Raw genomic sequence first — 27,387 nt, 5'->3', positions numbered from 1 at the left:
CTTCCTCACTCATCTCGCCCTCTTCCCCCTCTTCCTCCCCCATCTCGCCCTCCTCCTCCTTTTCCCCTCTTCCTCCCCCACCTCGCCCTCCTCCTCTTCCCCCTCTTCCTCCCTCATCTCGCCCTCCTCCTCTTCCCCCTCTTCCTCCCTCATCTCGCCCTCCTCCTCCTCTTCCCGCTCTTCCTCCCCCATCTCGCCCTCCTCCACTTCCCGCTCTTCCTCCCCTATCTCGCCCTCCTCCTCTTCCCGCTCTTCATCCCCATCTCGCCCTCCTCCTCCTCTTCCCCCTCTTCCTCCCTCATCTTGCCCTCCTCCTCTTCCCGCTCTTCCTCCCCCATCTCGCCCTCCTCCTCTTCCCGCTCTTCCTCCCCCATCTCGCCCTCCTCCTCTTCCCGCTCTTCCTCCCCCATCTCGGCCTCCTCCTCTTCCCCCTCTTCCTCCCCCATCCCGCCCTCCTCCTCTTCCCGCTCTTCCTCCCCCATCTCGGCCTCCTCCTCTCCCCCCTCTTCCTCCCTCATCTCGCCCTCCTCTTCTCCCTTTTTCTCCCCCATCTCGCCCTCCTCTTCTTCCCCCTCTTCCTCCCCCATCTCACCCTCCTCCTCTTCCCCCTCGTCCTCTCCCATCTCGCCCTCCTCCTCCTCTTCCCCCTCTTCCTCCCGTCTCCGTTCATCCGATAAGGCGTCGAAATGATTTGCAGGCCGGGCTTTTGTCCCCGGCCGGCGCGAGGCCCGGCTCACAGGGCTCTGACATGTATTTTCATCAGTCCGGGACCATTTGCTGTCCCGCGGCGCCGGCGTCGCACTTAGCCGGGCGTGAAAAACGGCCGCGCTCCGTCTCATTACCGGCCACTGCGAAACGTGGCCGTAACCAAATAAAAGCGCGTGGGACGTGCGCGGGTCGATACTGCAGTCGCTGAAATGGCAGGAAATACTTGTATTTGAAAGGTTCTGTGCCGTAGTCCGGACTCGATAAGAAACGTTTGTATCGTCACTAATGTAGTTTAAGGGTCACATTTTATGCAGAATGGAACTTTTTGTGCATTCAACCACGTTATAATATTGTTCCCTCACCAAACACGTACCTGGAGTTGTTGTTTTGGCTTCATTCATGCTGGTTTCTTTCATACTGCTAACCGCCGAGCCTCAGAAAACACTCCTTTTCTAATGTCACTGGTAGATTTCCAGATTTCCCGACATTTCTGCCGTCAAATTACTTTCATTACAGCTGCGCGTCTGTATTAGCTTTTGTGTTGTTTTTCTTCATGGTAATTGGTATGGTAATATATACTGGGATACAAAAGCAAAGTCACTACACCATCTCAAAGCGCCTCCTACAGGTCGGACGACTCATTGAACTAAGATGCAGTTAAGATCAATTCAATTTAGCTTAAAAAAAAACCAAGAATAGCAATTTTTTTAGGTTTATAATTGTACCTCCTGTTTGTAATCGATGACATCACACTAGGATTATTTTTTTTTTTTGATACATGAGAGCACCTTTTATTTTGTTGAATGAATGTTTAGGACATCAAAACAATGAATAACTGGAAAGAGTGTCCCTAGTGTGATGTCACTTCCTGTCTACAGATTTTTCGACGTTTTCGATATTTCGAAATATCTACTCGATTGGTGCAAAACTATAATTTATCCTTACAACTAGTATAAATACATCAAATAAAGCCAAAATTTGAAAATCGTAAAAACCTGTCATAGGCACTTTAAGGCGACATATCAAACGTTTTATGTGAAACTGGACATTGATTTGTGAGTTGTTATTGTTGTTGTTGTTGTTGTTTTTCCCTTTTTGGCTCCTGGTGAAGAAAGGTTTGAACGCTCCTTTATTAAATGTATTAATTATGCATTTATTTGCTTTCGGGTGCTTTTATCGCTGAAAAAACGTCAAAACATGCATCGTTACTGCCTCTCCACAGATCTGACCAGTGACTTCCCTCAATGCGTCACCTTTAAGACAATTCTACACTTAAACCCATCCAAACATCTGCAGCTGACACTTTTCCTGCTCTGTTAAATAATACAAAAAGAAGGATGTGGTAAAAATGCGGCTTCTCTTTTAAAACTGTTGAAATGTCTGTTTGCTTTGGTCGAACTGTAACTCTTACCTTTTTCTTACCATTAACTAAAGTATTTAAACCTTTCGCTCACACTATAAGGCTATTTCTCTTTCCAAAGCTGTCTTTCTTTCTGTCAGACGTTTAGACGTGTACTCTTACTTGCATTTATATGTGAAATTGTGCCGATCCTGTTGTTGTAGTGCACAAAGTCACCACTAGTCTTCTTGATGGAGCTGTGCGTCCGTTTGCCCCGTGTCTGTCCCACTCTCTCAGTTTTTAGGACAAATGTTTTCTTCCTCTGTGACATAATTTCGTTTGGATTGGACACCGCTTTATCACTGTGCAAAATAACGAAATAAAGTAAAGTAAACGTGCTCAAATCCCGTCAAAACTACTGTCTGTCAATGAGAATTTTGAAACAGAAATCTTTGTAAAGATCCTCAACAGATCATGAAGTAAGACTATCTATTATTATTAAACTGTGTGCAAAAAAGCTGTTTATTGTTGCCGTTTTGATGGAACTAAACCTGGGGCAGTGTATTTACCAGTAATTGTACTTTGCGAATACTCCAATCAATTACAAACGCGTCGTAACTGAAAACACAAATTGATCGGCTTCATTCTGCCTTCAAAACCTGAAACAAAGTGTCATAAAACCACACGTCTGTGCTTCATCTACAGGCAAACATTTCACCGAACGCAAGTCAGAAAGTCATCGTTTTATGAAATAATCAAAACATATATGATTACATTTTTCCCATAACTAAGCACCGTTTTCCCCCGAGGTCAGATTCCACCTGAAGTAGCATCAGCACGTGCGGTCAGTGACTCGCACCGGTTAAAGTAGGGCAGAGAAGCCTTTACCGTCTCCTCTCTCGACTGACCGGAGGGAGAGAGAGAGTGAGTGAGGAGGAGGAGGGAGGGATGGATGGAGAGAGCGAGTGAGGAGGGAGGGAGCGAGTGAGTGAGGAGGGAGGGAGCGAGTGAGTGAGTGAGGAGGAGGGAGGGATGGAGCGAGTGAGTAAGGAGGAGGGAGGGATTGAGGGAGAGAGCGAGCGAGTGAGTGAGGAGGATGGAGCGAGTGAGTGAGGAGGAGGGAGGGAGGGATGGAGGGAGAGTGAGTGAGGAGGAGGAGGGAGGGATGGGGGGAGGGATGGAGCGAGTGAGTAAGGAGGAGGGAGGGATGGGGGGAGGGATGGAGCGAGGAGGAGGGATGGAGGGAGGGAGGGATGGAGAGAGTGAGGAGGAGGGAGGAAGGGAGGGATGGAGGGAGGGATGGAGGGAGTGAGTTAGGAGGAGGGAGGGAGGGAGGGAGGGAGGAGGAGGGGGAGGAGCGCGCATAACGGCAGCAGCCTCCCGATCTCCTGCTCCAGAGCCGCCGGAGCGAGCGTCCGCCTCACACACGCACCGTCGCCACTTTCCCGTTTGTCTTTTACCACGCTTGCCTCCCGGGACGTCGCCCTCCTCTTCCCCCTCTCCGGCGGCGGGTGAGTAGATGACGGGCGCGCGCACTGTTTTCCATGCGTCGGCGATGTGTGGAAGCTGCGGCGGCGGGTGACTCCGTTTGTGAGTGGAAGTGCATGAATGAATGAAGTCTCTGTGCAGCTGGTTTGAGAGTCACATTTGGGGTTTGGATTTGCACTTTGCCGACGTTAAGCGAGCGCCACGGAAATGTACACAACTTCTTCCTGTACATAACAAGTATCAGTGTGTGTAATGTGTACCGTATTTTCCAGAGTACAAGTCACACCAGCCAAAAAATGCTCCATAGCGAAGAAAAAAAAGTCGCACTGGAGTATAAGTCGCATTTTTGGGGGATTTTTTTTTTTTTTAAATCCAAGACCAAGAACAGACGTTTAATCTTGAAATGCAGTTTAAAATAATAACAGATGAGAGAACAGGGTGAATAGGTGTACGTATGCTAACGCTAACACCTTCAGCTACATGACGCACAGACAGAACTGTGGTAAGTGTCTGGTATGTTAACGTAACATATTAACAGTTATTCAGATAACTATAGCATAAAGAACATGCTAACAAGTTTACCAAAGAATCAGTATTACCCCAAATCACTAAATCCACTGAATTCTTCTTCCTCTGTGTCACTTCTAAACAACTCCACAAACTCCAGAGGTAGAGGAAGTGCAGAATCTTCTTCTGCGTCGCTCAGAGCCTAGAGCGCCCTCTTGTGGTTGTCATGTGAAAATAACGAATAATATCACATATAAGTCGCGCTGGAGTATAAGTCAAACCTTGGCCAAAACTATGAAAAAAGGTGCAACTTATCGTCTGGACAATACGGTGTGTGTAATTTGTATGTGTGACGTGTGTTTTGTTAATTCGTTGCTTTTAAGCGCTAAAGAGCTCCTTAACTTCGAGTGGACGAACGCAACACAGAGTTGATTTGCGGAGAAAATAATGCAATGAAGCTTACGTTGTTGCTAGTTACAAAGCTTGCAGGTTAGAGTTTTATTAAATGCGTGTCGTCAAATGCTGTTAGTCTTAGGAAGAGGAGTGGAAAGCGCGGGTCGAGCGGTTAAACGTGGAGCCGGCGTTGCTCTCGAGCGGCGCAACGGTGACGCTCGTTTGCCTGGAAACGTAAGAAGCGACGAGGGGGGAACATCGCCGGTCTGGGGGGTTCGAGCAAGCTTGTTTTTTTACATTTAATAAATCAAATTGTCGGTGTTGCCCAGAGGAAAGCCGCGCAGACACAGGGAGAACATGCTCACAGAAAGCAATCAAACTGGAGTTCTACTGTTTAGTAACCGTTCTGGCAAAAATAACTCGCCATTTATCACATTTTTTGATTGAAGTTTGGGCAAGGCACTTCACGCTTTACCTTGTCTGTACATGAGTGTGCTGTGGAGGGGCCAACGGTGCAGACTGGCAGCCTCGTTTCCGTCAGCTTGCCCCGGGGCAGCTGCGGCTATGGAGCTCAACCAACTGAATGACAAATGGACAGAAGGAAAAGCGCTACTAATGAGGTGTTTAAATGAAAGCTTTTCGTTCGCTCTGACTACTTTTTCTGATAAAAATGTTGCAATTCCAAAATTCTGAGCTGTTTTTTTGCGAAAAGAAAGAATGAAACACGTTTGTCGTTCAGTGCGGTTCAGTGAAGACACAAAATTGCCTGGAAAAACGTCACGCCGAAAGAAAACGCAGATATTTTTTTTTTCCAATTTGATCCGATACAGAGTAATATTATGGTGAATATTGTGATATCGAGCCGATACCGATACCGATGAGTTTTGTTCTGAATTGAAACTCCTCGACAGTTTCACCTTGCTCATCGTTATTTTCTTTCTTAAACCAATACAAAAAGTAAATGTATGTGCAGAAAACATAAAATATGAACAATGTATGATTAAAAAAAAAACGAAAAATCAAAAGTGAATATTTTTGCACACGTTTCGATACCTCTGTCAGTATCGGTACATCGATGTTCCGACGGGCGGATCGAAACCAAACGTCAACTGCAAAAACAGCTGTTGTTTTAGAACTTTAACGTTGTAACACTCTGAAAACTGTCTGTGTTGATGGATTTTGTTGTTTGTTTGGTCGTACTCGTCACATTTTAGTGTTTCATGGGTGAAAAGATCATCTCATTGACCCAGAAAGACGAAGAATCCAAGCACGAACACGGCTGATTCCACGTGGTCCTACACAAAGCACTCATGAGTCTAAACGAGAGGCGATCGTCTTGGAGATATGTAAAATGAGTATATCGAGTCACTTATCTACAGTAAAACGAGCAAACGATACTAAAGCCTCGCCGTGTAACCTCCAAACAACAGTATAACGTGATATTCCTGCACTTTCACAGCCCGTTCAGCTTCTGTGCATTTCGTGAACCACAATTGAGACTCGTTTTAGCACATTTCTGACTTGATTTCCGTAATATCATCTGACGATACTCGACGTGATCCCAAAGTGGAGTCTAGAGGCAAAGAGGTGATTTTACTCCCGCAGGAATACAAGGTGTAGCGCCCCGGCCCTAACCTTGAGCCGCTAGCATATCGGGTTTAAAAATGTCCGTTCCGGGCTCTGGCTCGTCCTTGACCCGAGACGATGGTCAATTCTATCGGACGCCACAATGTCGATGGGAAACGCTGCACTGCACAACAGGAAGCCAGGCTTAAAGCTTCTATATTAAACATTAGAGAGGCACAAATCCAGCGTTTTAGTCCCGATATCGACAGTTACAGGCTGTGAGAGTTCTGCCGATACCTGATACCCAAAAAAAATCCATCAAACTAAGCATTTGTGGGACTGAACGGTCTTTTCCTGAGTTACACAACACTTTCTTGAACTTGAATATAAACGAGACGCTTCAAATCAGTGCCGTTTAACACGATAAAACGGTTAAATTTTGTCTGAAATCTGCTCCAAAACGACGTGCGATTTGAAATGATTGGCTCTCAACTTGAACTACCTATTTTGATTAAGCCTTTTGATTTCGACTGTGGATGAGGGCGTTTACATCACTGAACATCGTCCTAAACCTGAACCTGAAGTGGCAGAAATTGGACACGACTGGACTCCGAGGAGGAACGTCCCAAACTAGAACGAGATTTGTAGCACCGGAAAACGCAACTTCGTCGTAATCACTTTATAGGACATGGTTTGGGACACACGAGTCGCACAATAAGCTCCATTTTGAATTGATTAAGCCTTGAATTGTGCAGTTGATAATGATGGAGTTTGAGCTTAGGTTTAATGTGAGACACTACAGGCAAAACTGTCATGTTTTTCAGTCTTTTTGGTTGGTTTGTTCACTCAACATTAACGTTAATTCTGCTCCTACAGAGACAAAAACACTTATAGTATCTCTTGCACACACCAAACTTTACAAACTTGAACTTAACAAGATTTTGACGGAACGCACTGAAGGATTTGTTGATATCTAATTCCAAACCTGATTTATTGAAGTTTTAAGTAAAAAAAAGGCAAATTTGGATATTTTCAGATTGAGTTTATTCAAATTTTTCCAAATTCCCCTTAATAAAATGTCGTGGGTAACTAATATGGCAACAAGACATGTAAATCTGGCTCTGTACTTTTCTCAGATTAGAATGTGGTGCTTTTTTGGCCATTTTCACACTTAAAATGCCTTGTTTCTATTTGAAAACCTTTATGATGAAACGCTTGTGCTACAATTTTGTCTTACGTTTAAGTGAGTGAACGACAGGAGAAGTTTCAAATAGATATCTTTAAATTTAAGATTTTTTCTTCTGCAGCATCTCGCCTTAAGGGTACACCGTAGTTATAGATCTGTTTGTATCGAAATTGTTGTTTTGTAGGCATTAGAACATGAAATCGATTGTCTAAAAACTACAAAAAGAAGAAGTAAAGTTGCAAATATAAAGTATAAAATCACATTATGCCTTTTTGTGTTCTTGTTTTGTGTTTCTAGTCACATTATACTCCCTCAACCGACATATTTACTGTCGGAAATATCAAAATCCCAAACAACACGTGCATTGTTGCCGACGTCGCCCAACTCTGGACCGCCGTGTCGGAAACGCTTGACCTTTAACGATGAATTGGACGATAGTTTTTAGCCACCATAGTCATTAAACGCCGAGCTCCCTCAACCACCGGCGCGACGACGCCCCCCGTGGCTAGTCCGTTGTCCTCGCCGCATTTCCATAAACTGTGCTCGTCCGTGATTAAAGAGGCACGCTGACATTTTTACAGCCTCTTGTGAAACGGCCGGGTTTGAAGTGAGCGTGAAGTGAACAAGAGGCGGACTTGAAACACAACGGCGTTCACTGTTTCAACGGCGCTCAAAACACAACGGCGCTCAAAACACAACGGCGCTCAAAACACAACAGCGCTTAAAACACAACGGCGCTCACAACACAACAGCGCTTAAAACACAACGGCGCTCACAACACCAGGTCGTTTGGTCGTATTTTACACAACTGCTGAGATGCTTTTTGTGACAGTTAGGCCAAGTTAATTTGGTTAAACTTTAGATATATTATTGTGGAAGTTATACCGTATTTTCCGGACTATAAGTCGCACCTTTTTTCATAGTTTTGGCTGGAGTGCGACTTATATTTATATATATATATATATATATATATATATATATATATATATATATATATATATTTATACTTATATACTTATACTCTGGAGCGACTTATATGTGATATTATTTGTTATTTTCACACTTGCAACCACATTTCATACTCCAGTGAAACTTATATGTTTTTTTTCCCTCTATTATGCATTTTTTTGTATCGCGGATACAAGCGGTCGAAATGAGTTTCCTCCGCCGTGGGGGGAGCTCGGAGTAGAGCCGCTGCTCCTCCAGCTGAGGTTGCTCGGGCATCTGTTCCGGATGCCTCCTGGGCGCCTCCCTCGGGAGGTGTTTCAGGCATGTCCCACCGGGAAGAGGCCCCGGGGAAGACCCAGGACACGCTGGAGAGACTATGTCTCTCGGCTGGCCTGGGAACGCCTCGGGATCCCCCCGGAGGAGTTAGAGGAAGTGTCTGGGGAGAAGGAAGTCTGGGAGTCCCTGCTCAGACTGCTGCCCCCGCGACCCGGCCCCGGATAAAGCGGCAGAAGATGGATGGATGCATTTTTTGGCTTATCCGTGATTGGTCCTGAACTGAGTCTGTTTTGGTCCTGATCTGGACTTAGTTTGGTCTTGTTCTAGACCTTGTTTAGTCCTGATCTTGTCCAACTTAACTGTTTTGTGATTTCTGTCGTGTCTTTGTGATTTTGAAGCTTTTTTCCCCTGTTGTCTGAAGCGCTTTGAATGGCCTTTTGTGCGAATTGTGCTCTACAATTTAACTTTAGCCAGGTTTAGTTCTAGGTTTAGTCCTGGTTTTGTCCCAGTTTTATTGTGGTGAATTTGCAGAGTGTGATTGATTTTCAAACTGGGAAAGGAGGATGTAAATCTACTGTAACTCGTAGAGTAGAATTAAATGTAAATAACTTTAATTTATCTGGCTGTTTTTGTCATTGTTGATTTAATTTTGTCTTTCAGAAAGTACATTTTTGTGAAGCCGCTCACAAACTTGACAAACAGTAGCAGAAAATCTGAATATTTCACTAAAATAATTAAAAATAAAAGTTAACTTGTGATGTTTTTTCTCACAATAATCGTAACACAAAAATGTATCACATCCCCAACTGTAACTCATTTAGCTCAAAATAAATGGTACTAAAGTTCAAAATAGTGAAAATGTATCTAAATTAGACTTTTCTTATGCATTCAGTATTTTTACAGCTCTATAATAATAATAATCCTTGTTGAAAATGCTTGATTTGGCTGATATTCACTGTTCACTTGCCATTATGTATTAACGGATGTTGTTCAATTAAATTTAACATCGTTTTGACCCATGTAGCTGCAATCAATCAATCAATAGTTTAATATGTTTGTGAGGTTAATCTTTCTTGTGGATTCTGTCCCTTCTGCTCTGTTTACCCCAAAATGAATAATTAATATAATAAGTGCTCCAAATGAATTATTAATGGGAAACAGAATGACGCCACAGCCCAGGTTATGGCAACAGAACCTCTGAGCGTCTTGTTTTGGCACGTAAATGCCTCTTATAATAGTGTAAGTCTGATGTAAGTGTGGTTAATATTCACTTCAAACAGACTTCAGAATGAGGCCTTAAAGCAGTTTGAATTGGGCTGTTTTTCCGTTAAAAACATGACATTAAAGAGTATCTACTGAAAGAAGCAAAGCAAGTAACAACAGCGCTTATTTGAACTGTGCAATAGTACTACTGTTACTTTGTACTATATTATACTATATACTTCAATGATATTTCCTTGTATTCTTTGTCTTATCATTCTTTTTATTGCGCGCACACCTGTAATACTACCTGTTCACAGTTTTGGTGCCGCTCTATTTCCATTGTTGTGGCGGTGTGTACTTGTATATTGTCTGTATTCTTTTTTTAAATATATATTGACTATAAAATATTACTATGAAATATAAGTAGAGTGTTGTCCAAACTATGGTCCTCAAGATTCCAGATAAACTGTCCCAAATAACCAAAAGTAGCAATTTCTAAGGAAATGTTTTAATATTTCTGCTATTACAACCTGATGTCATGCATACCCAAAATGAATGTTCTAAGTTTTATTATTGGTGCGGTGGCTCATTGTAACTACGTCAAATGCAACATTTTGAACGATTCACTTAATTTTCACGTGGCCCGTCACTCGGTGTACTTTAACCCAATAACGTGTTGTGTGCTGTGTTTTTCAGAGTACAGCCGGTTTGAGGCCAAGATCCATGACCTGAGGGAGCAAATGATGACGAGCAGCATCAGCTCCAGCTCCACGTCTCTGCGCTCCACCCAGAAACGCACGCTCTACGTCAGGTAACCCACCTTTACTTACACGTCATCCAGAAACGCACGCTCTACGTCAGGTAACCCACCTTTACTTACACGTCACCCAGAAACGCACGCTCTACGTCAGGTAACCCACCTTTACTTACACGTCATCCAGAAACGCACGCTCTACGTCAGGTAACCCACCTTTACTTACACGTCATCCAGAAACGCACGCTCTACGTCAGGTAACCCACCTTTACTTACACGTCACCCAGAAACGCACGCTCTACGTCAGGTAACCCACCTTTACTTACACGTCACCCAGAAACGCACGCTCTACGTCAGGTAACCCACCTTTACTTACACGTCACTCAGAAACGCACGCTCTACGTCAGGTAACCCACCTTTACTTACACGTCACCCAGAAACGCACGTTCTACGTCAGGTAACCCACCTTTACTTACACGTCACCCAGAAACGCACGCTCTACGTCAGGTAACCCACCTTTACTTACACGTCATCCAGAAACGCACGCTCTACGTCAGGTAACCCACCTTTACTTACACGTCACCCAGAAACGCACGCTCTACGTCAGGTAACCCACCTTTACTTACACGTCATCCAGAAACGCACGCTCTACGTCAGGTAACCCACCTTTACTTACACGTCACTCAGAAACGCACGCTCTACGTCAGGTAACCCACCATTACTTACACGTCACCCAGAAACGCACGCTCTACGTCAGGTAACCCACCTTTACTTACACGTCATCCAGAAACGCACGCTCTACGTCAGGTAACCCACCTTTACTTACACGTCACTCAGAAACGCACGCTCTACGTCAGGTAACCCACCATTACTTACACGTCACCCAGAAACGCACGCTCTACGTCAGGTAACCCACCTTTACTTACACGTCACCCAGAAACGCACGCTCTACGTCAGGTAACCCACCTTTACTTACACGTCACTCAGAAACGCACGCTCTACGTCAGGTAACCCACCTTTACTTACACGTCACCCAGAAACGCACGCTCTACGTCAGGTAACCCACCTTTACTTACACGTCACCCAGAAACGCACGCTCTACGTCAGGTAACCCACCTTTACTTACACGTCACTCAGAAACGCACGCTCTACGTCAGGTAACCCACCTTTACTTACACGTCACCCAGAAACGCACGCTCTACGTCAGGTAACCCACCTTTACTTACACGTCACCCAGAAACGCACGCTCTACGTCAGGTAACCCACCTTTACTTACACGTCACCCAGAAACGCACGCTCTACGTCAGGTAACCCGCCTTTACTTACACGTCACTCAGAAACGCACGCTCTACGTCAGGTAACCCACCTTTACTTACACGTCATCCAGAAACGCACGCTCTACGTCAGGTAACCCACCTTTACTTACACGTCACTCAGAAACGCACGCTCTACGTCAGGTAACCCACCATTACTTACACGTCACCCAGAAACGCACGCTCTACGTCAGGTAACCCACCTTTACTTACACGTCACCCAGAAACGCACGCTCTACGTCAGGTAACCCACCTTTACTTACACGTCACCCAGAAACGCACGCTCTACGTCAGGTAACCCACCTTTACTTACACGTCACTCAGAAACGCACGCTCTACGTCAGGTAACCCACCTTTACTTACACGTCACCCAGAAACGCACGCTCTACGTCAGGTAACCCACCTTTACTTACACGTCACCCAGAAACGCACGCTCTACGTCAGGTAACCCACCTTTACTTACACGTCACTCAGAAACGCACGCTCTACGTCAGGTAACCCACCTTTACTTACACGTCACCCAGAAACGCACGCTCTACGTCAGGTAACCCACCTTTACTTACACGTCACCCAGAAACGCACGCTCTACGTCAGGTAACCCGCCTTTACTTACACGTCACTCAGAAACGCACGCTCTACGTCAGGTAACCCACCTTTACTTACACGTCACCCAGAAACGCACGCTCTACGTCAGGTAACCCACCTTTACTTACACGTCATCCAGAAACGCACGCTCTACGTCAGGTAACCCACCTTTACTTACACGTCACTCAGAAACGCACGCTCTACGTCAGGTAACCCACCTTTACTTACACGTCACCCAGAAACGCACGCTCTACGTCAGGTAACCCACCTTTACTTACACGTCACCCAGAAACGCACGCTCTACGTCAGGTAACCCGCCTTTATGGATTTCCTTCAATATTAAATACATAGAATTTAGTTGATTTTGTACCATCGGGAGCAAACGAGCGGGTTAAACGTTTTAATGTTAACACTTAAATCCTTAAAGAGTCATTGTACATGCACTTTATCGATTGCAAACTCAACCAACACATTTTTAAACATACTTGCACTTGATTTATTAAAGAAAAGAAGCTGTAAGCTGTGGAAAAGCGGAGCGTGTGATCGCCCAGGGCAACGTGCAGTAATGAGGCCTTCTAAGACTTTCCTCTGTACATGTCATTAGTGTCCATGAGTCATATGAGAGCACTCGCTGCACTTACACAAAAACATTAGTCGTTAAGGTTTAGAGGTGGGAGATGTATAGAAACATTATTTCTGTCCTTTTTGGGTTAATTTTATGATTCAGTCACATTTTGTGTGATATTAAACGTTTACAGACAGTTTCAAGCACATTCCTGATGAATCGTTAAATCATTATTGAGATCATGCTAAATATATACAGTATGTATTGAGATATTGGGAGTTTAGTTAATATACTTTTATACTTATATATACCTAACTTTTTCAGATAAAAACTAAACCAAGATATGTTTTTGTTTTGTTTACTTTACATTTTTTTGTAGCTTTTATTTATTCATTTCATTTTATTTTATTTTTTACTCAAAAACTTAGAATCCGTCCTTTGACCTGACTTGCACCTCACAAACCTGACTCGTACTCGTTTCCATGGAGTTCCTTTAGCCATAATATTCCACAGTACGGCATAAAACTTGCCCATCTGCACGGAGAATGTTACATAGTATGGCTTTAACCTTCTCTTTCCGTGGAATCCCCATCTCAGACGCTGAGAACATACGCGTTACCTCTCACGATTGAACATAAATAAATCATAATCCACCCTAAACTCGACACTAGATTTATGATTTCTTTGATAAACCAGGTTGTTGGATGTGAATCACTATGACAACAACGCTCGTGTCATCCCGACCTACAGTGGACCCCGTGTTACCTCGTTCCACAGGCATTTCCTCCGAGAGTATCCCCCTGAGAGTATCCCCCCGGTAATGCCTCATGCCTCGCGCCTCGTCCACCAATCGCACGCCGCCTCCCCCTCCCAGGTCGCGCTCCCATTGGTCGCCCGGCGGGGGAACTCCTCACACCACAGCGATTCATCATGTTTCTGTCATATAACCTTGACATGGAGGCCGCCGTTTTAACCAGGAGCGCCTCGGATTTACTGTCGAATCAAGGGGCGTGGCTGAAGTGTCTGGTTTATTGGTTAATATATCTGTAATTATATCCACATGAAACAAAAACCGGCACGAAGCTCAGTGTCTTCTCTGTCGGTGTAAATACACAAAAGTGAAATTATTTGTTCACAATAGCTTCAGAAAGTGGTGCCATTGTTCAAAGATGAAGACCGTTGAAAGGACTTTAGGTCGGAAGATTACCGTATTTTCCGAACTATAAGTCGCACCTTTTCTCATAGTTTTGGCCGTGGTGCGACTTATACTTATATACTTATACTTAGACGGAGCGACTTATTTGTGATATTATTTGTTATTTTCACACTTGTAACCGCATTTCATACTCCAGTGCGTTTTTTTCTTCTCTATTGTGCATTTTTTGGCTGGTGCGACTTATACTCCGGTGCGACTTATAGTCCGGAAAATACTGTAATGAGGCGAGTTTGTGGAGCCAAAGGTTTATCGTTTGTGGAAGTTTGGAGTTCTATTTCAAAAAGTGTAGCTCTGTATAAGCCTCTGCCCTCCATCTGAATTATAATCAGTGAATTCTAGAACGTGATCGCAAACTGAAAATCGCAGCTCGGGTCTCATTTATAAAGCTTTCCACGTTAAGTTTGTAAAAATCTGTAAAAAGACGACTTTGCATGTGTGGGATTTCAGATACGAACTCAGATACGATCTGAACTCACAGATTCTCTCTTAAGTCAGTGAGTTTGAGAGCGTTTGTGTTTTGTCTGTGCGTACAAACACTTTTAGTCATATCTAACGTAAAGCTTTATAATTGAGACCCCAGGACATGTTTGTAGAGATCTGAACCACAGGGTGAACGGGTTTCTCCTCATAAAACAACAGCATTCTATTTCCTAAACAGTTGTGCCAATTTGTTCCATTTGTGATATATTTTGTGATAGAATCGTAATTTATCTTCAATAGTATTTTCTTAAATATTTCTTTGCATTCTTATTCTTTCTTTCCCTGTTGTGGAGCAAGTAAAGTTGTATTTTCAGCGACACTTTATAATAAGTCATATCTTCAAAGTGTTTATAAATGTTAAATAATCATTAACTAATTATGAAAAGATAAGACGACTTTTATTTTATTTACACTTTTGCGACACAGATCTGGCACAGAAGTGGAATAATAAAAACAGATAACTTCTTAAAAATATACTTAAAAGCAAAAATAGAAATGTACTCCTTTTATATGTATTATGTATTTATTACCATATTTATTATTATGTATTATTAATGTATGTATTTATTTATTTATTTATTTACTATGTATTTAACCAGGTAAAACTCATTTATAAACCAAATATAAAGTGGTAAAAAATACAACTGATTCCCACTCATTTAGTCACAAGAGCCAGTTTTTTTTCAAATCAAAATAAGATTCACTCCTTAAACGAGATTAGAATATTTGATGTAGAAACTCATTTGAGAAACAAACGAATCATAACTTTGTAGGTTTATTGACATGAAATCAAATCAAATCAATTTATTTTTGTAAGGCCCAAAATCACAACAACAGTTGCCTCTGAGGGCCACAGGGAGAAATGAATCAACAATGTCTGTGGTGGCGATGGAGTCAGACAATGTCTGTGGTGGCGAGGGACGATGTCCCAGGGTCCTCTGTCCTTAGACTCTCCTTCTCGGCCAGGAAAAACTACAAAAAAACCTCTTTGGGAAAAAAGCGTAGAAACATGGAGGAGTTCCAGTGAAGGAGAGATCCGACTCTCACAGACGGACAGACGGACACGAGGAGACTGGAGCTGGATCCACTCTTCAGGCAGATGAGGGACCGACTGAGTCGAGCTGGACCCACTCCTCAGGCAGATGAGGGACCGTCCACACAGGGCAGGGACCACTTCACCAGGGGAGGGGCATCTGGGTCCACAGGTCCTCAGGAGTGAGAGAAAGAAAAAGAAGGCGGTGAACAGTTTGCAAGTGGAATTAAAAAATAAATATTGTTTGATAGCATAAGTAGTCAGAAGAAGAGGATAGTGCTCAAGCTGTCATACTTCCCCCAGCATAGTTACTCCTAGGGCAGCGTAGCTAAAGCTGTGGGTTTATGTTTCTGTTCCTAACTAGTCTGACCATAAGCGATTTCGAAGAGGAACGTTTTAAGCCTGGACTTAAATGAAGAGACTGTGTCAGCATATTTAACATGGGTCGGGAGCTGATTCCATAACACAGGAGCTTGGTAGCTAAACGCTCTACCTCCTACAGTACTTTTAGAGACTCTTGGCACCACCAGAAGGCCGGCATTCTGAGAGCGAAGAGCTCTGTTTGGATGATGTGGTTCTATAGCATCTTTGAGGTAGGATGGGGCCATGTCATTTATGGCTTTGTAGGTCAAGAGTAGAATTTTAAATTTGATTCTAAACTGGATGGGGAGCCAGTGAAGAGACTTCAGCACTGGCGTAATGTGCTCTCTTCTTTTTGTTCCTGTTAGTAATCTTGCTGCTGCATTTTGAACCAGTTGAAAGCTTTTTATGGAGCTTTTAGGACACGCTGCAAGCAGGGAGTTACAGTAGTCTAATCTAGTCGTTACAAATGCATGGATAAGTTTTTCAGCATCGCTTTTAGGCAGGATTCTTCTGATTTTGGCTCTTGTTGCGCAAATGGAAATAGGCTGTTTTACAAGCTTGATTTATATGAGCTTTAAATGAGAGCTCCTGGTCAAATAAGACTCCAAGGTTTCTTACAGTAGAACTGGAGGCTGCACTGACATTGTCCAGTGTAGCCATGAAATCAGATTATATGCATCAATGTCACAAAATGTTCCTATTTTACAGCTCAAAACAGTTGAGATGAGGTGATTTGAAGGATGCGTTTCAGTGGAATAAGAGCCCCTCTAAATAACACTTTCTGCCTTTCGAAACGGACAATCTGAGGCCGGATCGGATTTGTGACTGCAATTACCGTATTTTCCGGAGTATAAGTCCGACTACATAATAGTCGGTGCGACTATTATATAGTCATAATAACAGATGAGAGAACATGGTGAATAGGTGTACGTATGCTAACGCTAACACCTTCAGCTACATGACGCACAGACAGAACTGTGGTAAGTGTCTGGTATGTTAATGTAACATATTAAGTTAATCAGATAACTATAGCATAAAGAACATGCTAACAAGTTTACCAAAGCATCAGTATTACCCCTAATCACTAAATCCACTGAATTCTTCTTCCTCTGTGTCACTTCTAAACAACTCCATAAACTACAGAGGTAGAGGAAGTGCAGATTTTTCTTCTGCGTTGCTTAGAGCCTAGAGCGCCCTCTTGTGGTTGTCAGTGTGAAAATAACGAATAATATCACATATAAGTCGCTCTGGAGTATAAGTCGCACCCCGGCCAAAACTATGAAAAAAGACTTATAGCGACTTATAGTCTGAAAAATACTGTACTGCCTCCTGAACCGGCTGTTTAATCGAGCGTCCTGCGGTTGATTGAGTGTGTGGTCCATAAAACATGCCGCACATGGAGTAAACATACATTCTTGTACTGGACTAATTACCGGGACGAATTATAAACGTTGTTCAGGTATAAATGGCCGTTAGCGGAGGAAAAGCCCGAGGGAAGACCAGAAAATGCTTGGCGCTTTCTCACGTGTAAGGGAACGTAATTATGAGTTCCACAGTTATTTAATCAAACTACGATTGGATGAAATCTGACTAAAGTGTTGTCAGTAGAGTATTGAGTAAAACCATTCAAAATAAGCTCAAAAAGAGACATAAAGTGTAAATATTTCTGCAGTTATTTTGTTTGTTTTATGGTCCAATCACATTTTGTGCGATACGCCGCAGCCACAAGACACATTTTAGCACATTCCTGATGCTTCGTAAGAACATTTTTATTGAGATAAAAAAAAAATCAGGCGTTTTAAGATGCGTTTCATGCCCCTGCTCCGCCCCAGAGTGACACCTGGGACCACACCTTTGGTTCCTCTTGTCCGTGGTCCCACGCGCTCCCTCGGTCTGGACTCGGCTCGTTCATTAATGCATGAGGACTTTTTGGGGGGTTGTTTTATTGATGTTTTCGGGGAGTTTGGGGAGGACATTACTTCAGCTCTACTTCCACGCTCGCTCAGGCTCGTGTCGCTCTGACGACGACCTGCAGCGGCTTTTTTATTTATTTTAACCTATCTATATATAAATACATACAAAAATACACCAATTTGTGTATTTATTCTATGGCATTATAAATAGTAGCTTGTGTAATTTCATATTTTTTACAGTTTGAACGATTCCAGCGCTTACTACTACCTTTTTTTGTAGTTTTGGCTCCGGGTGCGACTTATCCTCCAGAGCGACTTATATGTGATATCATTCGTTATTTTCACACACGAGAACGCTCTAGACACAGAGGAAGAAGAATTCATAGTACTAATCAACCTTATAGATAGCATTTAGAGGTGGGAGGTATGTCGAAAAATGTTTAATTTCGCTATTAGAATATTGAGAATATTGTCTATACCATATTTTCCGGACTATAAGTTGTATCTTTTTTCATAGTGTTGGCCAGGGTGCGACCTATTTATCTTATTTATCATTTATTTATACTTATATGTGATATTATTTGTTGTTTTCACACTTGCAACTGCATTTCATACTCCAGTGCAACTTATATATGTTTTTTTATTCTCTTTTATGATTTTTTGGGCTGGTGCGACTTATAGTCCGGAAAATACGGTAATTAAAACGATTCAAAATGTAAAGTCATATTTCTGTGCTTTTGTAATTGATTTGATGGTTTATTCGCGTTTTTGGGCGATTCTTGAACCTCAACCGTTCCTGTTATTGAGATTTTGAACATTAATTTAAATAATAATGAAAAATCAAGATATACATTTTTGTCAATATTAGCCATCCTAGCAATATTTCCACACTTTATAAACTTTAAATCATGAGAAGGCATCTGCATTTTGACAATATTCAGACCTATATTATGATCATTTAAATTTGTTGAAAATTCTTTTGTTTCTACCACTCGGATTGACTTTTTGTGGCGATTATCGTTGTCGTACACAGTTTACCCCGTGTGCGAAGACCCTCGACCATCTCACAGTCTTTCAGTGGGAATTGCCAGTTCGAGCCGCGTTCCAGTGCATTTTTGTGCCGTTTTTGAACTGTGAATTGCCATTTCTCACCCGCGTGGTCGTTCCACAGGACGCTGTTCGACTTCGATGGCGCCGAGGCGGACTCCGGCGCTCCGGGCCAGCTCCTGGGCTTCCGATACGGGGACATCCTCCACGTGAGCGGCGCCGGAGAGGAGGAGTGGTGGTCCGCCCGGCACCTCAACCCGCCGCCCCCCGACTGCCCCGAGGTGGGGGTCATTCCCAGCCGCAGACGGTCAGTATCACGTGGACCCCGGTGTTTACACCTTGTTTTTACTGTATCTTCCACCGTTAACCCATGATGTCGGGTTGAATTACAGTAAGAAAGAAGGATGCATTGTTTTGCCTTTGTGTAAAAATCTGTGAACGGGTGAAATGTGGAAGACATTTCATCGTGGTGTTAGCGTTTCCACCATTTTGACAAACGAAAAGAAGGAAAACCATTTGAACCGGATTGAAACTTTGAGGAGAGAAAAGGGTTCAAACATGTGATCCAGTACAGTTCAAATATGTTCATGTTTAGGCTGCCCCAAATAAATTGTGTGTTTGCTGTAACCCGACCCAACATTTTTCAAGTGGGTCGGTAGGTAGGTAATTTTTATTTATTTTTTTACTTTGAAGGCCTAAAAAATGTGTACATAAAATCCACCTATTTAATGATAACCCCTGGAAAGGTAAAGGACATTCAGATGCTAATCAGGTACTCAGGGTGGTTGAGCCAGGGTCTCACAAAGACAAAGAGGTTTCTAATAGCCCATTAAGATTCTGAATAGGCTAGCTCGGTAGATACAAGGGGGAGTTTCTGTTGAAACAAACAACTCTTTCTACTTCAGGAAGGCTCCTCCCAATGGGCGGGTCTTACCACAGAACAGTATTAATATCGGAGTTCTCGACCTAAATTCTGTTATTGACAATGACTCTTGGATGAGAGTCGAAACGTCTATTTTTTCAAACTGAGTCCAGATGACTACAACTGAAGCTTTTTCTACTATTTAATGATAATTAACTCCACTTTGTTTGAATTTTCGGACTCTCGTTTGGCATTCAGCGTCACAGAATAGTGATCAATCTCCTCTTTTTCACTGATCAAGTCCACTAGCACATCACGCCATGTGTCAGTCTTAAAACCATCAACTTATTCTTCATTCTCACTCTTTTCCCTCGCTTCGACTGATCTGTAACCGACACACTGAACACACATGTCGCATTTTTTTTATTCTGCCAGTGACCCGCAGTGACCCACAGTGACCCGCAGTGACCCACAGTGACCCATAGTGACCGCCAGGCGTCGGGCTTCAACTGTCAATGAGACGTTCTCCGTCTTACGTGTTTATAGGTTTATTTATATTTATTTAACTTGTTCTTTTCAGAGCGGAGAAGAAGGAGAGGTCGCGGCTGAAGATGGTGAGAGCCAACAAGACTCAGGACAGATCTGTGAGTCATACAAACGAGCGTTTTACATTCATTTATGACGCGTGACGTGAGTTTTAACGATAAAACGACTCATTACTATGTCACTGTAATTTAGCGCGTAGAGAATAATTCCTTTACTTTATGCAGGTAAAATGACATTCTTTCAGACTCCATTTGAATCAGCTGCGCTTGAAATTTGCACGAAAAATGTTGAGTTTCCGATTGAATCAACGGACGCCATGTTGCTTTGCCTGGAATGTTCCGCAGTGGCATTAAACTTTAAAACATAAAGTGAGGAAATCTAAAACGTCTTCTACATTTATGGATCGTTGTAGTTAGTTTTGTCTCAATTTTGATGCTAGGTCACGATGCACTGTCCCTGAAATAAATAAAATAAAAACAATAAATTAAATACAAATAAATACAAACAAATAAATAAAATAGATAAAATAAATACAGTACATTAATATAAATTAAAACAAATAAAATACAATAAATACAATAAAATAAATACCATAAATTAAAACAAATAACAGAAATACAATAAAATAAATATAAAACATTAAAACAAATTTAAAATACATTTAAAATTAAATAAACAAATAGTTCTTACCTGGCTATATAAAGGTTAATAAAAAAAGTTATGAAAAATACTAAGGAAAAGGCTTGATACTCGATACCGATTTTGATACTACAATGATAATACCTTTTTTGGCAAAAAACTGTAATTTTCCACATAAATAAAACAACTTTCTTTTATGTTCTTCGTGTTGTTTTAATCTAGTTCTGACAAAGCTAAAACTCATTCTAAAAAGTCAGATTCTGTCCTTTTTCTCATATTTTTAGTATCAATACTTTAGTTTTTGTACATTTCATACGGATTAATGTCCGATTTCCTTCACTCCACCCTAGCAGCCGTTGCTAAGCGCGTGAGCAGCCGTTGCTAGGGGCGTGCTCAGATTTGGCGGAGCAGGTGATGTCGTGCCTCTCTCGTGCCTGCTGTTCACACGTCTGACTAAGCGACGAAACGCTCCAACAATAGAACTTTATAAACACCTTCTGCAGATCACGCCATGTTTTCACCTCCAACCTCGAGTTCAGAGCCGCCACGTGAAGCACCCGGGCTCACAACTACAAGGTCCCCGGGTGTGACTGTGTGGAGTTTGCATGTTCTGCACACTACAGGCCTGGCAAATGTGTCAGAAATCATGCTAATCGACGCTAATAACGGCCTTAATACTAGACATGCATTTGAACTTAAAGTAACTTGAAGTATTAGCCAAGTTTATTATTTATTTATTTTTTCTATTAATGTTAGAAAAATAATAATCCCATAAAGAGACAACATTTTACCTTTTTTTAAATTTATTTTTATAAAGTCTTGATATATGTCAGGAGTGATAGACTAGTTAAGATAAAGGTAAGATAAATAAAGTGTGGACGTTTGTAAAAATAAAAATAAAATGTGAAAAAAAAAATAATAAAGTAACAGTTAAGATTTATATATTTAAAATGTTGCTAAAATGATGAAAAATGATGATATCCCAGAATAGCATTTTTTTTTGTTTATTCAAGCCTTCCTTCCTTCCTTCCTTACCTCCTTCCTTCTTTTCTTTCTTCTTTCCTTCCTTCCTTCATTCCTTCTTTCCTTCCTTTCTTCTTTCCTTCATTCCTTTCTTTCTTGCTTCATTCCTTCCTTCTTTCCTTCCTTTCTTCCTTCCTTCCTTCCTTCCTTCCTTCTTTCCTTATTTCCTTCCACACTAGGAAATTACCTACGAAACACTGAGAAGAAAACTCTATTAAAGTAGCATTTTTTTAAATTTGATAAATGCAAATATATAACTTTATTTTTTGAGTTTGAGGTGTTGACTTTAGTTTTAAAACGTGCTATTATTGTTCTGTTAGTTTTACATTCTGTTTTTTAAAATGTTCTACAAATAAAGTTGAATCAATTGTTCAAAAAATAAGAATAAGATTAACTTTACAGTGCTGCTTTAGACTGTAAGGCATAAGCACAAAACATATTTATATTTGTTGTTGTTTTTGTCAAATGAATTCTGGGCCTAATGGGTTTTCTTCTTCTTCTGTTTCAGGACCAAGAGGATAAAGGTACGTGTCCCCACTGTCAGTGCCATCTGCTGGTCACTACATGTAACTGCAACCTGCACAACTTCAACAAACAACATCAGAGTCAAAAGTAGTGGCCCAAATACAAGTATTCTGGAGGAACTACTGCTTTCTGATTTTGATTCTGTCCTTATATTAAGTATTCATGTTCAGCCAAGTCTATTTAGGCCACTTTATACTTTTACAAACTCCTCTTGGAGCGTTAACCCTTCAGGAGTGGGCCATCAAAAGTTATACAATTTTGTTTTTTATCTTTTATTACGGTCTTAATAATAATAATAATTGTATTTATTACCTCATTTTATGGATGCATTTATTTTATCTTAGTTTATATGTCACTATTATTATCACTGATAATGGCAATAAAACTGTTTCTGATTGTTTTTCTTTACTGAGAAACGGTTTGGACATAAAATGTATTTGAATTTATTTATTTTTTTAAATACCAAACTAAACCTTTTCCCCAATTAAGAGCATTGTTACTTCAAACTACATATGACTCAAGTAGAAGTAAAACTACAAACTACTCTGACTCCATCATCAGTCTTGTGCAGATGGATAACGTGTCCAAAATCATGTGTTTTGTGTTGTTTGCCCTTAAATGTCTTTGTGTGTAGTTAAAGGTGCACTGTGTAACTTTACCTCCTCGTCAGCTACAGGTCAGATCTGTGGATGGGCAAGTTTGCTCCCAATATAAATGCCGTACAGTTTGTTTTTAAGGTACTTTTGAGCAGTTAAACATGAAATAAACTCTTGTTAGATAACTTGTAACGCCAGACTTTGAAACATTCCAGACAAAGCGACGATTGATCGACCAATCACGAGTAGTTCACTGTAAAATATAATCGTTTAGTTTATCGTTATCTGGAGTCTAAAACGCAAACGAAGAGATCTTTTTAACGCAAAAACGGCAACATTATTCAATCAAAACGCCAAAAAATAATAAACTGTTTCAGATTTTACAGTTTATTACTTCACTCATAAATATTATCTATCTAGTACTCTTCACTCACCACATTGAAACCTTTATTCAGCTAAAATGTACATTAAAACGTCTCTAAGGAGTGGTTTGACCTGTCTACACAGGTCTAAGTCAGTGTTTGGAAAGGTTACACAGTGCAGCTTTAAGTCAGTGTTTGTTTGAGTAAAGTGAACGTCTGTGTTTGTGTGTCTGTCCTCCAGAGCTGGTCACCTCGGCGACCAGCGATAGTGAAAGTGGGTCCTGTAAGTCCGCCCTCGTCTTTGCTTCACCAGCTTTATGTTCACAAACAAACAAACAAACAAACAAACGCAGTGGTGGAAACTATCGACGTTTTCCCAGTGGATATTTTTTACTTCTAGCCTTTATATATACGGTATATAGTTTCTACTCTTCTACGTTTTTGAACTGGACTGAAGAGTAAAAAGCGCCTTCCGTTTGGTTTGAGGGTGGTGGTGGTTGTTGTTGTTGTTGTTTTTGTTTTTTGAGCATGATTTTGTCTTAAGCGGGAAAAAAATCTACATAGAAAAAGTCGAAAAACACAGAAAAATCTGGAAACATTCGTGCAAAAATATTGACTTCAATACTTTTACTTACTTGGATTTTTCAACGTGAACATTTTAGTCGAGCGAATAAACAACAAAAACTGAACAAAATTACCAGCCAGATAAAAACAGTTACTGACACTTAAGTCTATTTTTTTTAAAGTCAGATTGAACTGAAAATAGGTAATTTTGCTTCTAAAATTTTCACAATTGTTATTTCGCGGTTGTTACGATTAAACAAGTAATTTTCACATCTCGACACGCAAGAAACACCCAACGTCAGCTTGTTGAAGTACCGTATTTTCCGGAGTATAAGTCGCACCAGCCAAAAAATGCATAATAGAGAAGAAAAAAACATATATAAGTGTGAAAATAACAAATAATATTACTTCTAAGTCGCTCCGGAGTATAAGTATATAAGTATAAATTTAAGTATAAGTCGCACCCCGGGCAAAACTATGAAGAAAGGTGCTGGGATTTTTGTGGGGACGTTCTCTAAATCTCTTAAAATGACATGGGAAAACGTGTAAATGTAGAGTTTTTGATGGAAACGCTCAACATAATCAACGTCTTTATTTCTGTCACTATTGGATATTAGACATGAGAGCTGGGAACCTGTTAGATCGATATAAATACACGGAAAATCACGTAATATCTCTAACGCTTCCTTTTCCTCATATAAAAGGACATTTCTACTCTTAAAACACAATATTCAGAGTGTACTTTCATTCATGTACAACATTATATGTCGCTTTCGTCCTTCCTGGTGTTACTGTTTCCTGTTGTGTTGTTGTTGTTGTTGTTGTTGTTGTTGTGCTGTGATTCCTCAACACAAACTCAGATAACAGAGTTAATTGTGTTTTGGATGTGTTTTTCAGGCCAGGAGGAGTCGTACCTCACATACCAGCCCGTTATGCAACAAGAAGGTGAGCGACCAGACAAACCGCTGTCTCTATTGTACATGCAGACTTTAAAAATACACTTCTAACACAATAAAGGTTGAGATATGGCGACTGGAGGCCTCTAGATAGAGACTACCGGTATTTTCCAAATAAGTTTATTAATTCAGATATTGTGTATTTTAGAGACTCTACAGTCCAGATAACGACTATGATTATCAATATACACCTGCTATTATTATTCTTATATTATTCTTATATTATTCTTATATTATTAAATGTGTTATTATTTATTTTAAATTTAAACTTCAATTAATCTAGGCCTAATAAGTACAGTCAATATAATAGAAATATTCAAATACTTAAATTCAAATACTAAATGGAAGTCTATTGTTTAAGTAAAGTCAGCGATTTGAGGTGGAAAGGAGATTTTGAGGAGAAGAATGGAGCTGGGGAGAGTGGCATTTGTCATTTTTGCGTTGTATTGTTGTATTGTTGTATTATTATATTGTTGTATTTTGATTGCATTTGGTTTGTGTGTCTCGCAGTGACCTACACTCGACCCGTGATCATCCTGGGGCTGATGAAAGACCGAGTGAACGACGACCTCATCTCAGAGTTCCCCGATAAGTTTGGCTCCTGCGTCCCACGTGAGTCGCACCTTTAGTCCTGTATTAGACCTGGATTGGTCCTGGTTTAGTCCTGGTTTAGTCCTGGTTTAGACCTGGTTTGGACCTGGTTTAGTCCTGGTTTAGACCTGGTTTAGACCTGGTTTAGTCCTGGTTTAGTCCTGGTTTAGACCTGGTTTAGTCCTGGTTTAGTCTTGGTTTAAAACGTGCCCGCTCTGTCGAGAGTATCGTGCTCGCTCCACTAACACGCCGCTCTGTTGGCCCCTCCCCCGTGGGGCGCAGACACCACGCGGCCGCGGCGGGACTACGAGGTGGACGGCCGGGACTATCACTTCATGGCGTCGCGGGAGCTGATGGAGCAGGAGATCCAGGAGCACCGGTTCATCGAGGCCGGCCAGTACAACAGCCACCTGTACGGCACCAGCATCCAGTCGGTGCGCCAGGTCGCCGAGAAGGTACCGCGCTCACGTTACCACGCTCTCGCCGTTATCGCGCGCTCGCCGTTATCGCGCGCTCGCCGTTGCCCGCGCTCGCCGTTCCCGCGCGCTCACCGTTACCAGTAAAGAACGTTTTTTATCTGGCTGTCAAATTTAACTTTATTTTTTCGTAATGCCGCTCACAAGCTCAAGGAAAAGCGACACGTCAGATGCACGGGAATGAAAGATATCGCTGTTGATTAGGCAAAGTCTCGATAATCGTGAATAATCGTTAAATTGTGGTGTTTTTTCTCACAATAATCGCAACTCTAAAATCTTATATCGCGACATCTCTAGCTGCAACACGGTGTTTGGACCAGACTTCTTCTCGTTTCTGAAATGACCATGTGTAAAGACGAATCCCGTGGTCATGGAGGAGAAGGGTCAAATCATTGGCATCGAGTAGACAAAACATATTTATATTTTACACTATTGACAGATTGATTTGATGATTTGGTGATCGTTTTTCGGTCTTCTCTGTTCTGTTCAAATTGTGCAAAACTAGAGAATACATTTTAAAACAAATTGTGGAGCAAGAAAGTGTATTTAACTAAATATTTGATTGAACGTTTGCGTTTCAGGGAAAACACTGTATCCTGGACGTTTCAGGGAACGCCATCAAACGTCTGCAGCTGGCGGGACTCCACCCCATCGCCATCCTCATCAAACCTCACAGCATCGACAACATCATGTGAGAGCTACACACAGACACACACACACACCAGACGCTCACACACACACATACACACCATACACACACCACAAACGCACACACACACACAAACACCACACGTGCACACACACACACACCATACACACACCACACACACACACACACACCATACACACACACACACGCACACCATACACCATACACACACACACAAACACCACACGTGCACACACACACACACCATACACACACCACACACACACACACACACCATACACACACACACACGCACACCATACACCATACACACACACACACACACCACACGTGCACACACACCATACACACACACACACACACACACACCACACGCGCACACACACACACACCATACACACACCACACACACACACACACACACACACCATACACACACACCACACGTGCACACACACCATACACACACCACACACACACAGAACACACACACACACTATACACACACCACACACACACACACACACCACACACACACACACACACCATACACACACCACACACACACCACACACACACACACACACACCATACACACACCACACACACACACACACACACACACCACACACACACACACACACACACCACACACACACACACCATACACACACACACACACACACACACACAC

The 27,387-nt window shown here is 41.9% G+C and overlaps 1 protein-coding gene across 8 annotated transcripts in view; it reads left to right on the top strand.

Annotated features, from left to right (window-relative positions):
• LOC140353570 (discs large homolog 1-like protein) overlaps positions 1 to 27,387 on the top strand; it is a 147,951-nt gene that overhangs the window by 118,124 nt on the left and 2,440 nt on the right. For 7 of the 8 annotated variants that reach the window (XM_072438174.1, XM_072438173.1, XM_072438177.1 and 4 more), the window contains 9 exons: positions 10,311 to 10,425; positions 19,008 to 19,190; positions 20,326 to 20,389; positions 22,462 to 22,477; positions 23,678 to 23,719; positions 24,898 to 24,945; positions 25,467 to 25,568; positions 25,830 to 26,002; positions 26,605 to 26,714. In XM_072438174.1, the coding sequence (XP_072294275.1) occupies positions 10,311 to 10,425; positions 19,008 to 19,190; positions 20,326 to 20,389; positions 22,462 to 22,477; positions 23,678 to 23,719; positions 24,898 to 24,945; positions 25,467 to 25,568; positions 25,830 to 26,002; positions 26,605 to 26,714 (853 nt within the window). The remainder of the gene's footprint in view (positions 1 to 10,310; positions 10,426 to 19,007; positions 19,191 to 20,325; positions 20,390 to 22,461; positions 22,478 to 23,677; positions 23,720 to 24,897; positions 24,946 to 25,466; positions 25,569 to 25,829; positions 26,003 to 26,604; positions 26,715 to 27,387) is intronic. The other variant, XM_072438176.1, reaches the window with a different exon arrangement.

This window comes from Eucyclogobius newberryi, unplaced genomic scaffold, assembly GCF_026437365.1.
Source record: "Eucyclogobius newberryi isolate DKJ021-1_F unplaced genomic scaffold, fEucNew1.0.hap1 SCAF_9, whole genome shotgun sequence".
Lineage (NCBI taxonomy): Eukaryota > Metazoa > Chordata > Actinopteri > Gobiiformes > Gobiidae > Eucyclogobius > Eucyclogobius newberryi.
The sequence above is the reverse complement of the archived record's forward strand: the minus strand, read 5'-3'. Positions and strand labels throughout refer to the sequence as shown.